Here is a 15271-nt window from a genome sequence, read left to right on the forward strand (position 1 = left end):
AAGACTCCTAAAGTAACGTGGTGTGTCAGTGTGCTGCTGGGAGCACGCTGCTACTGAAAGTGCAAAGGCATTTGGGTATTTCACCTTGGCAGAGCATTCTGTGCTTCAGCGTGTGGCCAAACAAATCAGTGTCCCAGGGACGACTGAAGCCATTAACTGTAAACTGTTTTTTATTTATGGAAAATGGAATGCTTCATTAACAAACATTTTTAAATGAGATATGAACAACACATTACAAAACAGATGAGTTCACATTGTATTGAGTGACGTAATATGGCAGCAGCTTAAAAAAAATTACACTTACAGTGACCCATGGGCTCCAAGGAATGGTAACCCTGGGTGACAAATCAATTTCAGTTGCCACATAGCATTAAAAATTAAAACATTCAGTAGCGACGGTTGAACCGGGGATCGTTGGGTCTGCTTGCTCTTTCCTGGCCAGCAAATCCCTCTCCTTGCATCCCTCCTCCGTGCATCATCTGACTTTGGTTCCCGCCTTGCATGAACCCTCCTCGCCTGCAAAGTGAGGCAGATGGTTTGGGGTTTGTTTTCTTGTGACTCAAGTAGCCAGGTTGAAATAAATGATGTGCTACATTATGAACCACAGGAATATTCTGTCATCCCTTGACGTTTCACTAACAAACTGCATAACTGATAATCCCCTAAAAATGCTTCTCTGGCTCATTTGAATGCAATGGACTCACCCAGAAAGGAAAGGAAATGGAAGACGAAGAAATGCTTTGCTCTTTTTAAGCTTCTTACCCTGACATGCCTCCACGGTGCATCACGTGGCCAGGTCTCCCTCTACCTCCACCTACAAAAGAGTGGAAATGATTCCTTTATATCCACAGGAATCATTTTGCTTTGTGTCCAAGCAGGCGCCCCGTGGGCAGCATTACCTTGCCATCTCTCGTGATCCCGTCCCATCATCCCTCCATCCACACTGCTCTGCCACGAACGCTCTTGGTGCCCTTCAAATTTCCTCCCGTGGTCCCCCCAGTCGCGGCCATCTCTGCAGGAAGAGCCTGAGTTACACTTCTGCACAACAGCAAGAACCCAACGGGACGCCTGGCACTACTGCAGTACAGGAGTGAGCTGGAGGAGCCACTCTTGTGCAGTGCACCTGGCAGAGAACGGGCTGAGGAGGGAGGTTTGTGACCAAGAATCACGTCAAGAAGTGCATCTACAACATTCACTAGCTGCACAAGGAGAAGTGCCACAGCTCAGAGCACTGACCGTGAGGGGGGGGGGATCCCTCTGCTCTCACTCATCCTCCTGTCAGAGCCGTAGCTGCCCCAGCTCTCCCGGGAGTCCCGTGAGTGGCGCTCAGGTCCCCCGTGGCGCTCATCTGGGTAATGCTGCAAGGCAAAGCACACGTGTGTGAGCCCAGAACCAGCTCTGTCCTTATTTCTTCCTGTGAACTTCATGATATTCCTCTCTGCCCAATTCTGTCAGGGACTCTCGCTATCCCACAGCTCAGCCATCAGCAAAAGCCACCTCTCAGCGCCTGCCTCTCAGGCCACAAGAACACACCAACACCTACTGAGTCTTGCCACCTTACAGAGTTGATTTTGTGGTACTTGTCCCCTCTCTGAGCAACCTATCACCCACCCCTCTGACAAGCTTGTTTTGTTTGCTGTGTACCTGACTTTTATAGCGAGTCAAAAACAAGGCAATCTTATCACTCATAGATACTTCTAGCACTATAATTTTAATCTGAAACTACAGCAAACCAGGTTGTAAGAGTTGAGGTAGTTCTACAGCTTATAAAAAGCAACTCACTTGTCCATCGCGATCTCCCATCATTGTCCTTGATCCATCTCTCCTACACACAGACAATTAAAATCAGGCTGTGGTTGGAAAACACACTGCACTTATAACAGTATCTACATATCACAGATAGAAAATCCTGTTTCCATGTGCTGCCAGCACTGCCTACAAGAGACACATGGGGTAGGAACACAGGGAAGCCACAACACTTGAGATTCCTGGAAAAACCTAGCTAGCCCAGAAGTATGAAACAATATCCTCCATTAAGATGCTACAATACTATTTCAAAAGCTGTTTTTTTTCCCAGAGGCTTATAAATCTGCAAAACAGCAGCACCAGCACACTGAGCAGGTGCTTAGTAAATGCTTAACTCATGGCACAGAACAGTTCTCTTCAGTTTCACAAGAGAAAGCACAGCTACTCAATCATGCTTAAAAAAGGAAGTGCAGAAGAAACACCCACTAAAGAAAAGGCAGCAAAATGTGACACTGCATACATCTTTGCCCTTTGATTTCAGACAGCACAGCAGAGGTAACACCAACCTGTCTAATGAGTGGTCTTGGTACCGGCCACGATCCCTGTGGTCGAAGTCGTGGAAGCGATCCTGGCGGCCAAAGTCAGAATGGTAGCGATCGTTCATCGCCATCCGCTTCGCTTCAGGCCAGTATGGATCATCCCTCCTGACAGAAAGAACACGTTTCTTTTAATCCAGATTGTGACTTTTGATATTTGTTCCCTCCCTTCACACTGTGCAAATCAGAAACACGTGGAGCCCCCAGTACAAGAAAGACAGGGAGCTGTTGGAGAGGGTCCAGAGGAGGGCCACGAAGATGATCAGGGGACTGGAGCACCTCCCCTATGAGGACAGGCTGAGGGAGCTGGGTTTGTTCAGCCTGGAGAAAAGAAGGCTATGGGGTGAATCATTGCAGCCTTTCAGTACCTAAAGGGAGCCTACAAACAGGAGGGGAATCAACACTTTGAAAGGGTGAGTGACAGCAGGACAAGGGAAAATGGTTTTAAGCTGAGGGAAGGGAGATTTAGGTTGGACGTCGGGGGAAATTCTTTACTGTGAGAGTGGTGAGGTGCTGGAACAGGCTGCCCAGGGAGGTTGTGGATGCCCCGTCCCTGGAGGTGTTCAAGGCCAGATTGGATGGGGCCCTGGGCAGTCTGGTCTAGCATTAGGTGGGATGGTTGGTGGCCCTGCGTGTGGCAGGGGGTTGGAGATTCATGATCCTTGAGGTCCCTTCCAACCCTGGCAATTCTGTGTGATTCTGTGTGTGATTCTGTTTAAAAAAGCTCAGAAGCAGGAACAGAACTCAGACCGAGGAGCACAACTGAGGTTTTACACGCAGGCAGCTCAGGATAAGCAGTGAGTGCAGCTCCGAGCAGACAGACAGCTCTCTGTAGGGCAGGCTGGAGCCACAGCCTGGCAGCCAAGAGCCCTGCTCCTGTCCCTCACATTGCCTTTACCTGCCATCAATATCATACGGCCTTCTCATGGCAGAGCGGCGTTCTTGTTCGTAGCGCAGCTGCTCGTGCTGCCGTCGCAGCTCTTCCCTTTCTCGCTGGATGCGATCTTGTTCCCTCCTCCTTTCGTGCTCTATGTGCATCCGCTCTCTCTCCAGTCTCTCTCTCTCCATCCGCTCTCGCTCCAGCCGTTGCCTTTCAATTTCCAGTCTCTCACGAGCAATCTCAAGCCTCTCCCTTTCCTCGCGCTCGCGGATGGTCTGCAGGTGCTGCTGCCTCTCCCGACGCTCGCGGGTGCTGTTTTAGCAGCATGAAGGGTTACAGATTTGTATTTCAACAAAGGAAGTTAAAAAGGAAATAAATTAATTAAGGAATAAAACCACAGCGACTGCAGATCTGTTGAGCTCCTCAGAATTATATCGCAGCAATGACTTGTATTTACAGTGATCTCACTGCTCCCATCAAGGACTAGAGGGAATGGTTTCAAGCTGCACCAGGGAAGATTCAGGCTGGATATTAGGAAATACTACTCTGAAAGAGTGATCAGGCACTGGAATGGGCTGCCCAGGGAGGTGGTGGAGTCATCAACCCTGGAGGTGTTCAAGGAACGTTTGGACGTTGTGTTGAGGGATATGGTTTAGCGAGAACCATTGGTGATAGGGGGATGGTTGGACTGGATGATCTTATAGGTCTTTTCCAACCTTAGTGATTCTGTGATTCTGTGATCAAATCCACCCTTGGGGGTAAATAATCCAATATGGACAGGAGAAGTTGAATCCAAATGCCTCAAAGCTTCTACTCAAATAAAAGAAGTATTTTCTCCCTTGGCCATTTTAATTAAAAGAAAACTGTATCACTTCTAGGAAAAAAAGAAGAAAGATTTCAGCCAAGCTAACTGCTGCTCTTACCGGCGCTGCTCGGCCTCCCTCATTTTCCTCTGAGCTTTGATCTTGTCGAAGGGCACAATGCCTTGCCTCTCCCTGCTCTCCGATTTGCGATCCTGGCTCTTAACACTCTGCATTTAATACAGAAGGACAGAAACTCAGCAGAGTGCATTACAAAAGGACGACTGCTACGCACAGTGCTCGGCTCTGTTTCCATTCACACACATCTCAAAGCTCTGCCCCCACATTTTTCTATTTCTTTTTTAAACATTGCAGACCCACAATATAATAACCGAAGACCTTCCCTTCCCACATTTAGTTTGGCAAGATTTCATTGCTGAATATGTTATCAGCCATATGAAAAATATTTGACTAATTAAGAGCTAAATCCGCATTATAGAAACCTAATGAGACTGATCAGTAGGACAAGCATAGGGCATATGCAGCTTAGTGGGATTCCTGATCTGTTTCTAAGGAAAACCGATGCACCGTGCTTCCCATGCAGAAGACTTACTCTGTCTTTTGATGTAGTTGATGTTTTCACACTGATAACAGGTTCTCCTTTGGATTTATCCATTACCACCGTTCTCTCTGTTCCTTTACTCCCTACACAAATCAGAGGTTGAGCAGAAAGAGGTGTAAGAAATAACAATGTTACATAACATATGCAACTCATTACTGTGCACAAAGTCACCTCCTCTACAATGTGAAACAGGTCTTTAAACCTCTGCTCAAAATGCATTTCTTCACTACAGCTATCCCAAGTGTCACCATTAAGGCTGACATAATGTCAGTGCTCCTCCAAGACTATCCAGTCTTGGAGCAGGTGAGGCACTGGAACAGGTTGCCCAAGGAGGCTGTGGATGCCCCATCCCTGCAGGCATTCAAGGCCAGGCTGGATGTGGCTCTGGGCAGCCTGGTCTGCTGGTTGGTGACCTGCACACAGCAGGGGGTTGGAACTGGATGAGCACTGTGGGCCTTTGCAACCCAGGCCATGTTATGATTCTAGGATTCTATGAGAGACTGACTGTGAAATGAAGAACAGCCACGTTACCTGACTTGGAAGATTTAGGCTGATCCGATGAAGCAGACTTCTGTTCATCCTTCTCTTTCCTTTCTTTTTCATCTTTGTCTTCAGCCTTTTTGGAATTGTCTTTTTGGTCACACTTCTCATCCCTTTTACTACTGCTAGGCCTACAGGCAGACGTTGATACAGATTAGACTGATATTCAGGAAGAGAGAATTAAATTAACAAAACCCAACTTTGATTTGCTGAGATGTGGTAGTTACAAACACACACTTATCACCTTCTGGATGTTTATCATAAAAGTTCTATTTAACTGTTTTTCTTGGCAAATCAATATAGAGAACTGCAACACCTCTGGACAGGGAATGTTTAAGGCAGTACCTCTCGCTGACTGTTTCTTTCTTCGACTCATTCTCCTTTTTTTCAGTTGGTTTCTTCCCAGCAGGTTCATTTTTTGCCTGAAATTTATTTTGCACATCAGCTGAGATCGTGGTTTCAATTACGTGTACAACTCGATGGCGGCGAGAAATCTTAGAGGATCAATACTCACTTTTTCCACAGAAATGATCTTCCCGTGTAGCTCTGTTTTGTGGAGGTGAGTAATGCACTTTGTGGCTTCCTCAGCTGTAGACATGGTGACAAAGCCGTAACAGCGCGCACCGGGGCTGCGGGCATTGGTGACCACCTTTGCACCAACCACCTTTCCCAAAGAAACAACGTGTTATGCTCACAGCAACGAGGGCACAGCATTAACAGCAAGAAACACACAGAGCATCCCTGGTGCAACCCAGGGCACGCTGCTGCCACTCCAAATGATGTCTTCATGTCACCGCTGAGGATGACAAGGAGTGACATCCATAGCTCTGCTTAAGGAAGAGAAGTTCCCCCCCCACAAACAACTCGAAAAAGCCTGCAAAAAACACCTGCTTTACAAATGTCACTTACACCAATGTGTGCACAGAGGCATTGCACTGAAGTGGAGCTGGGTACGGAGCGTACTTCTGAGCTCTTGATTTATTTAGCAGATGGGCACTGACTGCTTGGAAGTTTCAACCTCCATCAGTAGCAAATAACAGTAATTTTATTTACATGACTACACGTTATTGTGGCAGCTACGCAGCTGCAAACGTGAGGTGAGCTTATTTTTTTTTCTTACACATTTAACACGCTGTGGTATCTCTATGATCAGTGCATTCCAGCTCACCAGATGGAATTCTGAACAAATAAATGGAAAGGCAGCGCTGTATTTTTTAATTGACATGGGGAAAGAAGCTTCTGGTACTCTTCTGACTGTCAAACCCAGTGCTGTGCCACACTTAACCCATTTCAGTACTTACTGTCAGGTCACAGCTTACACTCTGCAGTTTTTTTTCAGTTAAACATTCAGTAATGCATTACTAGCAGAGATTTCTCTAACTACAAGCTGCTGAGAAAGACATCTTTAAATGGGCTTCATCCCATCCTTAGGAATCAGCTCCATGCAAGAAATGCTAACAGCTCTGACAGCAGTTTTCTGTTGAACTAGTTCTTTCCATTTTCCAGCTGAGATGGAGTACATCCATAACAAACGCAGTAAAGAACAACAATGCCCAAGTGAGTGCATTTTAAAGCAGTTATCTACTTCAGACAAGGTAAACCTTCGGGTACTGAGGGAATTCCTCATGTACACCCCAATAGATGCATTATCCTACTTTGTCCCAGGAATATATTTAATAAGCAGCATTCACTGCTTGCTGTGAGGTTCAAATGAGTAAAGACACCACCACAGGACACAGAGAAGTATGTAAGCAGTCGCTGTCTGTTTATATAAGGACTGAAAAAGGAATTTTGTTTTTGTTTGGAAGAGATAAAATAAAACTGCAGCCATTCGGCATGAACTCATGCAGGTTTTCTTCCCTCTATAATCCCACAGACATTTTCAGCAACAGAAGCATACCAAGTCTTAAAGACAGTTTATAGTGAGGGGAAAATAAACAAACAAACCAATCTTACCTTCCCATATTTGCTAAACAGATTCTTTAAGTCTGTAGCTCTGGTAGTGGAAGCAAGTCCACTCACCCAAAAGTTTCTCCCAGAACCGCCAGCAGTGCGACCTAATTAGGAACACAAACAAAACCACACCCCGAATCCTAATTAGTTCTACTATTCCCATATTTAAAAAAGAACAGTTCCACAAATCTCATTTTTCCAATCATAAAGTAAAGCATAAAATTCATCTCCCCACAACTCGTATTCCTGAAGGCAATGAGGAGTCCAAACTCTTCTAAGATGGAACAACAAGCTCTGTCACGTGCAACAGAGGGATGTTATTCCCTCCATCATCCCTCAAGGAAGAAACTCCAGAGATGAAGTAACTGTGGCCCTTCAGAACGTGTCTGGATCCATCCCAGCAAGTTGGAACTTACAGGAAAAGACTGAAGACCTGCAAGGGCTGTGGGAACCAAGTCAGCACCCACAGGTACTCATGTCTTGCCCTTGTCTCCTTGATTCCTAAGGAATTACAACTGGATGCAGATTAACCGCACCTCTCAAGGAAAAACATTCACCATAAAAGCAAGAACATATTTTCCTAAGTGTCTGCCTGCACGTAGTTCATGTTTAGGGTATGAACAGTTCAGCTATGACCTCAGTTACTGCAGTCAGAAAAGGGTCAGCATTCTTCAGCTATGCAAGAACTACAGAACGCCCAGCCAGTACGGCATCTGAACTGGTCAGTGTTTGATAAGTGACTGTATCACTGCCAAGTCTGAGAACTCATGGTCCAGAGATTAAGAAAGGTTCAAGTTAAATGCTCACAGATGTTATCTCTGACAGTGAGAGATTGATGTCTTTCTGTAAACATCTGTTATTGCTGAGTGATTGTGTTGTGCTCATCTCTCTAAGGAGCAACCAGCAAGCCTGGCCAGCTCCTCTGTCATTTCACTGATTCCTGGTTGAACTTCTCTGTTACTGGTAACTGTGCTAAGAAAAGCCAAACAAACGGGGAATAACCTTTATCCCTTTTAGAAACAGTCTGATTTATGCAAGTTTTGATGGTTGCCTGTTTGCATGGAGTGCTCACACCAGTACACTATCCCAATCTCCTCTGAAATCTCTAAGATCTCTGTACTCTCTTCACAGCATTCAGTCCCACAGGCTTCTGTGACTGGAGTGCAGCAGGTCTCTCTACATCTATCTGCTTCTAAAACACTTTTTTGGTGATAGAAGGAATTTCTCAGAACTGTCATCAAAGGGGAGACACATCTTTCAAAGGCAATCTGAAACGCTCTCCTTACTCAGGAATCTTTCTGTCTCTTGGTTCTTCATGTGGGAGCTCCCACCTTCCTGCTGCAAACATGAGCTCTGCAGGGAACGCTGTCACATTTGTACAAGTTCCTGTGAAAGTATGCAGGGATTTGTAACAAACTCTTAAAAGAAAGATGACACGGCCCAAAATGTGCTGAGTCTCTGGGTAAATAATAGAACCTGTTAAATGGTCCTTAAAATGTCCCGAAATAAGAGTAAAAATAAGGATGAAAGGTGAACAGATGTGGATGGAGCTAATGGCGAGGTCTGGTAGCTGGCACAGACAGGCAGAACCCAGAATCTGGGTGGAAGCAGCTGATGGTGAGTTCAGTCTGTGCTGTAAAACCTAAAACCATGCAAATCCTTCCTTTCCAATCAGTAGACAGGCATCTCCTAACGAACTTCTTGCCAATTACAGAACTGCTGGGACTTCAGCATTCACTGCTTTGAACTCCCTGCTGCACATAAGGCAGTTCTAAGCTTTCTGCCTTGGAGTGGTAAGAGAGAACAGAAAAGAGGAAAGAGAAGTAAAGACTCAGCAGAATGTGCATTAAAAGGAAGAAACGATGAGAAGGAGCAGGCAAAGCCTCACTTGGCACTGCTCATCTAGAAACGTCCATCCTGCTTATCATGCATTGGCACTGCAAACAGGATCTGAGTAGATGAAGATTTAAGAACCATCAATCCAATTGGAAGACATTAAACTTTGAGCATTTGTGATGTTTAAGTACATGAATACAAGACTGTACATTATTTTCACGTAACAGGAGATGGTATAAAGAATCACGAGGAAACCAATCACAAAAGGCTTTGGACTCACTAACAGCTGTTGGTATCCTCAGTGCCATGAAGGACATATTTCACAGATTAACATCTACCTCTGGAGATCAAGACACAAACAGAAGGGCACAACGCAAAGCCTTGTAAAATGTATCAAAGAGAAGAACTTTTTGGCATAAATACATCTTTAAAACTCCAGGAAAAAAGTAAATAATGATACTTAAGAACTGCAGAGACTTCAAAGCCTTCACAACAAAAGACCCCATCCAACACAAAAGGAGCTTCGCTGACAAAAATGTCAAGTTTTGTTTTTTGAAGATACATACCCTTCTCGTCTTTTGAGATTAGCTTTGTATCTCTGTCCTCCTCCACAGGGCTAAAGACAAAACAACACGTTACTCAAGTCAGAGAGAATAATGACTACATATCAATTATTTAAAAAGCTAAAATTAAATACCTACCAGAAAATACGTTGCAAACAAAAATACACCTTTATATACTCGATTTAAGTAATCTGACATGAAATAAGGGGAGTCAGATTCTTAAACAGAATTATAGTAGGAAGAAGTTTACAAATCAGAGTAATTTAAGAAAACAACCTTTGAAGGTTGAGGAAGGAAAGAAATCAAACCCTCTGCGTTTAAGAAAACAACAACAATTCTGCACAAGGAGAAATCAAACCGATTCTTTAGGAATAGGCTACAATTTCAGCAGGCGTGGTGGCCAATTGAAGGAAACGGCTTATTGGCATCACTTAACGACCCGTGACAAAAGATAGCATCTGGTCTATAACGGAGAAAAAACAAACCTCTTTTTCTGATCACCGCCCTCACTGGCTGAGGACTCTTTAGTAGCGGGGCATTCCTCTGAATTAGCTTTGTCTTCTGTTTTCTTGGCATCTTCTTTGCTATCTTTGCCTTCCGCACCTGCGCCTCTCTCCGCTGTTTCCCCACTAGAGGCTTCCAGGCCTTGGCAGCGCTTGCTACTCTGATCGCTTACGCTCTCTACTCCTACAGAGTCAGAGTCCAGCTTCTCTTCCTCTATTGTCTGTTCACTTGTCTCCCCTTTTGCTACAACTAAACGCTTTGCCTCCTTCCTTGCCATAGCTTGTGCCGATTTGCTGTCCAAATCTAAAGCATCTTCCTCCGACTGAGCGGCAGCAAGAGCGTCCTCTTCCTCTGCTAGCCTCTTGCCTGGCACCACGTTACTTGCTTCCTGTGCATGTGGCTGCTCCGCTTCGGAGGTTTCTTCGTTAAGGAGCTCAGATTTACAAGTTTCCCCCAAAATGTCGAGTATTTTCTCATTTTCTACGGATTTAACAGGAATAGAATGGCACAAGGTTTAATCACCAGGGAAATACAGCAATCACAAACGTGGAACTGGCATGGCTGCCACACTAACACCAAGAGAACGGCTAAGCTACACAGAGATTGGAAAACCCTAGTGTACACAGTGTTACAAGTCCTACGCTCACTGCTCTCTGACACACTACTGCATCAGCCCTCACACGTTAACAGGGAAGAAAAATGCCCCCACAGATTTAACAAAAACCTTCTGGCTCATCCTTGATATTCTTCACGAAATCGTTCAGCTGTTTCTTCTCTAGTTAGCTTCCACAGTCCGAGACGCTTAACTGAACATAGCAAAGCACTGAGGGTTCAATTTTTAAATCTCTGTGACATTCTTTTAGCAGACAGTCCAACATGAAACCTGGGCTTCTTCTGATGGTGCATGAGTGTGTTTGCAGTCCACAAAGTGAAAAGTATCTGTATGAAATTTCCATGAAGAAACTCTCTTCTTTCTTCTGTATCCAGTAACTAAGCTTTACATTTTAATGTCCTACAATATCTTTTTACTGCTGTCACTGCTCTCTACTTACTAAAGAGTTAAGGTGTGTGCGATATCACAAGATCTGTTTAGAGGGAGATTGTTTAGCTCTTAAACTGTGATTACCTTCTCTAAATCCATCTATGTAGCTTAACAGGTTTTTAAACCATTTCATATCACTGAAAATATTTCAGAGATGACAAGCATCACTTCACAGATCTGGGGATATGATTGGGTTTCCAATCTCTATGACCCTGCATGATCTGGGTTGTCCATCATAAGAATAACGCAAATTCTATGTTTGTTTGTTTGTTTTAAACAGTTAATGGTTTAAAAAGTATTAGTTGAAAAGACAGGAATATGCTTTTCTTTAACAGTACCTGGCTCCAAGTGTAGTTTCTCCATTTTCTGTTCAGGAAATAAACACAGAATAAGGATTTTATGCAGTGTACTTTGTTACAGAGCATCGTTGCAACCCCCCACCCCATCCATGAGATTTAAACATATGCCAATCCACCTGCTGCTTTTTGCATTGCTTTTCACCATCCACTGGAAATTAATAATCTATGCAACTTTTTTTTTGACTAATTAAAGCCCAAATTTCAGCCACTATTCGCCTCGTAACTGGGAACATTAGAGAAAAGGGGGCAAAAAGGTTCCTCTGTGTACTGCAGAGTGAAAAATGAAACCAGGCTACTGCTGGATATCATCAGCAGGGGAAAGAAAAAATAAATCAGTTGTGAAACTTTTCTAGTAAATCTCATTTTTCCCAAGTAAGAAAAGCCATCACAGTGCTTTTGCTCTGCATTTCTGAAGGCCTGTTTCCTTTGCAGTGCAAGAGCAAAAGTGGAGGAAGTCTCCTGAAATTGACAAAGTGGGGAGGGAAGAAAAAAACCAAGGAAACAACTCGGGGCATCCTCACTTGACAGACTGGACTGTGTGTGAGATCACTCTGACCGTGGGTTCTGTTACAGCTCACACTATGGCCACGTGGTATGAACACAGAGTGAATGGTATTAAAAAAAAATATCTGGAAGTTACATTTTCAATTTACCTTCATTTCAATTAAATCAGAAGAGGAATCTACATTGTTTTCAATTTCATCATAATCTTCCTAAAAGAGTAAAAAAGCAATTAGAGTACTCCTTACACAGCAACGTTAGCTTACTGAGAAATACCACCACATCCAGCTTGCCTGAGCAACAACACAAGTAGTATTTTCCAATATTTAGAAGATCTTGATTACTACTTCTGAGCACAACCCAAGAGGAGCAAGAGATAATATTCTTTAGCATTAAACATTAGCAGGAGAGCACTCTTTCCAGCAACCTTTCATTTTAATTTCATTGTAATACTGAGATTAAAGTATACTTTAAAGATACTTTGATTTAGAAATTGTTTCTCCATGTTCCCACTTATTTTTTTTCAATTTTTTATTTCTTTACCTTCTAACTTCAAGGAGTTAGAAGTGAAGTTGATTTAAGTCTCCACTTTTCCAATAACAAAACGTCCCCCACATCTACATTCCTAAGAGCTGCTGGAGCTCTATTTGGTTGAAGACTCAACCAAAACCTCACTGGTTGTGATTCTCAACAGCTCTAACTGAAAGAAAGCCAACTGGCCTTTCAGGTTAATGGGCTGTTTCTGCAATTACCTTGTTTCTCACATGGTAAAAAGCTGAGACAGACATGACAAGCCTAAAGCAAATACACAAGGAGACAAGGAAAGAGAGTACTTTTTGTGTGGGGAGTAAACATAACATACAATTTCTGTGTTCATTCAGTAGCTGGAGACTGTATAGGAGATATTCCAACTCGCTCTCTAAGCTACATCAAAAGTTTGGCACTGCCAGGCAAGGGCAATACCTGATACACAAAGAGCTTCATGTTTTAATAACCTATACAGATCTACACAACATAAATTCTTCACAACATTATTTCTGCAGAAAAGAGTTCTAAATTGTAAGTTGAAAATGAATTTCTTTCTTCACATATACAATTATTTGCATAGGTGGGTACACATCTATGTGCACACATCCATTAATGCACACACACTCTAACAAGCATAAATGGCAACAGGGAACACTGAAACTAACAACTGCTTTCAGCCCCACAGATGTCACTGCATAGTAAAGCAGATGGTAAACTTGCTGCTGTCACCCCTTCATACCTCTGGTAGGACACAAGAGCTGTTAATGTGAACCAGAATCCATATTCTATACACAACCTATATTGTACTATATCAAAGTAAAGCCTCCACGCTACAGTTGTTACATTTGCAAGGATCTCTACTTACCTCATTTTCTGTCAGCTGATCTGGAAGTTCTTTCATTTCTGCATCAACATTGTCTTTATTATCAGACAGTGAATCCAGAATGTTATCAGGACTATAGTCTTCTCCACAGTCTACAGCACTGCTGTTGTCTATTTCAGCCTCATCTAACACACTAATATCCATCATGTCGATGTCTTGTAAGGTATCCAGGCTGGCTTCAATATCCTCCTAAATAAAGGAAAAGGACAGATGTGTATTTACTGTGATTTTAATGACACATGTACTTGGAAACTGCAATCATGCTTTCACCTACCTGCCCATCTCTGGAGTTTTCTTCTAGCCCATTGTCTTCCACCCCTTCCTCTTCTGATTTTCTTCCTAAAAATAATATAACTGAAGTTATATTAACAGCACTGTATTTCATAACATAGCTACTGCCAAATTATCTACTCAATGCTGCTTCAATTAATAATCATTAAGATCCTGATTCAGATTTAGCTGAGGATGAAAATATAACACAGTCAACACAAATACACAGCACGAACAAGGTTCCAAGGCATGCAAACAGAAATACACCTGGGTGTCATACGGTTGTTGTCTTTGCTTGCTAATGAAACAGTTTTACTATTTTCCATACAAAAGCACGAAAACAAAAAAGCTGTATTTGCACCCCATACCTTTGCTCATCCTTTTTGACAGCCTCTTGTTGGTCAGTTCTGAAGCCATGGGAATTTCATCCGGATCTCCTCCTTCATCCTCGATAGCCTGAGGGAGACAGCAATACAGCCCTGTTGTACTGCTACCAACGTGTGCTTTGTCAGATGGGGCTCTCAGTTCACACAGCCCCATCACAGACAAACTGTGTGCTACAAAACAGCTCCGCAGACACACCGAGATACGATCCAGGGGTGAAGATCCCCACATCTGTATGCAAAGCTTTATAGCACAGATTGGGTTTGGGTTCTGTGTGGTGCTGCGTGGACTCACTGCTCAATGTTCTAATCATAGAACTGACTGAGCTGGAAGGTGACGGCCATCCAGCACACCTCCCCTGCAACGAACAGGGCCATGCAGGGGTACAAATAATCGAGAACAGCCGCTCCAGGGCCACGTTTGTGAGAAGCCACAAAGGACTCGGCACACGCAGCTGGCCAAGCCTGCTGGGAGCCACGCGGGAGAGATGGAAGAACCAAGTGAAGGGCGTGCGGATGGAAGCGGAGCACGGGAAGGGAATCGCGCCGAGGGAGCGGGACAGGAGAACGGCGACACCCGGCCCCCCGCCCCGCGCTGCCCTCGCTGCGGCGCCGCGCCAACCGCGCATGCGCCAACGGCCCCGGGCCGCGGGACAAAGGACCCGGATGAGGCTCCCCCGCCCCCCCCGCGCCTCCCCCCCCCCGCCCGGCGCCTCGCTCACCTTCCTCAGCCGCTCCATCAGCACGCTCTTGTTGCCGCCCGTGTCCAGGTTGCGGCGCTTCAGCTCCGCCCGCAGATCGATGACCCGCAGCTCGCTCAGCCGCCGGGTTTCGGGTTCCGAGCCGAGCGCTGCGGCCCCCCCGGGGGATGTCAGCTCCCCCAGCCCGGCCGCGGATTGACTCTCCGCCATCAAGGCCCCTTCGAGATCCCGAACGTGAGGGAGGTTACGGCGCGATCCCACGGCTAGCCTTGTGATCGCGGCACAAAATGGTGGGGAAGCCGAGACGCGCTGAGGGAAAGGGGAAAAGAAAAAGAAAAAAAAAAAAAAAAAAAGGGAAAAAAAAAAAAGCTTACTCCGCGCAAACTCGGCGAGAAGAGCGACGAATGGCGGAGGGAGGGGAAGGCGGAGCCTGAGGGAGACGCCAAGCGCGACGCAGCGCTCCGTGCGCGCCTGAGGGCGGCTCGCCAGCCTCTGCGCATGCGCCCGCGCTCTGAGGCGCACTGCGCCTGCGCGGCGCCGCCGAACGCATAACTGCGCACGCGT

At 45.0% G+C, this 15271-nt stretch overlaps 1 protein-coding gene across 2 annotated transcripts; it reads right to left on the bottom strand.

The window, feature by feature from the left end:
- Positions 1–148: 148 nt before the first annotated feature.
- Positions 149–15058, bottom strand: LOC116236136 (scaffold attachment factor B1-like). Of its 2 annotated transcripts, none has more exons than XM_031604657.2 (21): positions 14729–15058; positions 13992–14079; positions 13628–13692; positions 13336–13542; positions 12095–12154; positions 11421–11448; positions 10022–10520; positions 9540–9589; positions 7141–7241; positions 5699–5848; positions 5530–5606; positions 5176–5315; positions 4636–4727; positions 4146–4252; positions 3241–3534; positions 2313–2450; positions 1783–1825; positions 1237–1358; positions 900–1012; positions 763–814; positions 149–516 (listed from the first exon to the last, which is right to left on the bottom strand). In XM_031604657.2, exons 1-21 carry the CDS (start codon positions 14915–14917, stop codon positions 387–389), a joined length of 2745 nt encoding a protein of 914 aa, XP_031460517.1. In that variant the 5' UTR covers positions 14918–15058; the 3' UTR covers positions 149–386. The 2 variants fall into 2 exon arrangements, with proteins under 2 accessions (XP_031460517.1, XP_089982001.1); XM_090125875.1 differs by lacking the exon at positions 14729–15058 and adding an exon at positions 14206–14641.
- Between the last annotated feature and the right edge of the window lie 213 nt (positions 15059–15271).

This window comes from Phasianus colchicus, chromosome 28 (genome assembly GCF_987193195.1).
Source record: "Phasianus colchicus chromosome 28, bPhaCol1.hap1.1, whole genome shotgun sequence".
Classification (NCBI taxonomy): Eukaryota; Metazoa; Chordata; class Aves; order Galliformes; family Phasianidae; genus Phasianus; species Phasianus colchicus.

Bases quoted from the DNA above. Each gene is read 5' to 3' on its own strand.
- LOC116236136 (XM_031604657.2), bottom strand. From the start codon at position 14,917: ATGGCGGAGAGTCAATCCGCGGCCGGGCTGGGGGAGCTGACATCCCCC. The intron at 4,728-5,175 runs GTAACGTGGCTG...TGATTTGTGTAG, and splicing joins GCCTAAATCTTCCAAGTCAG to GGAGTAAAGGAACAGAGAGA. The intron at 3,535-4,145 runs GTAAGAGCAGCA...CTGCTAAAACAG, and splicing joins AGGGAGGCCGAGCAGCGCCG to CACCCGCGAGCGTCGGGAGA.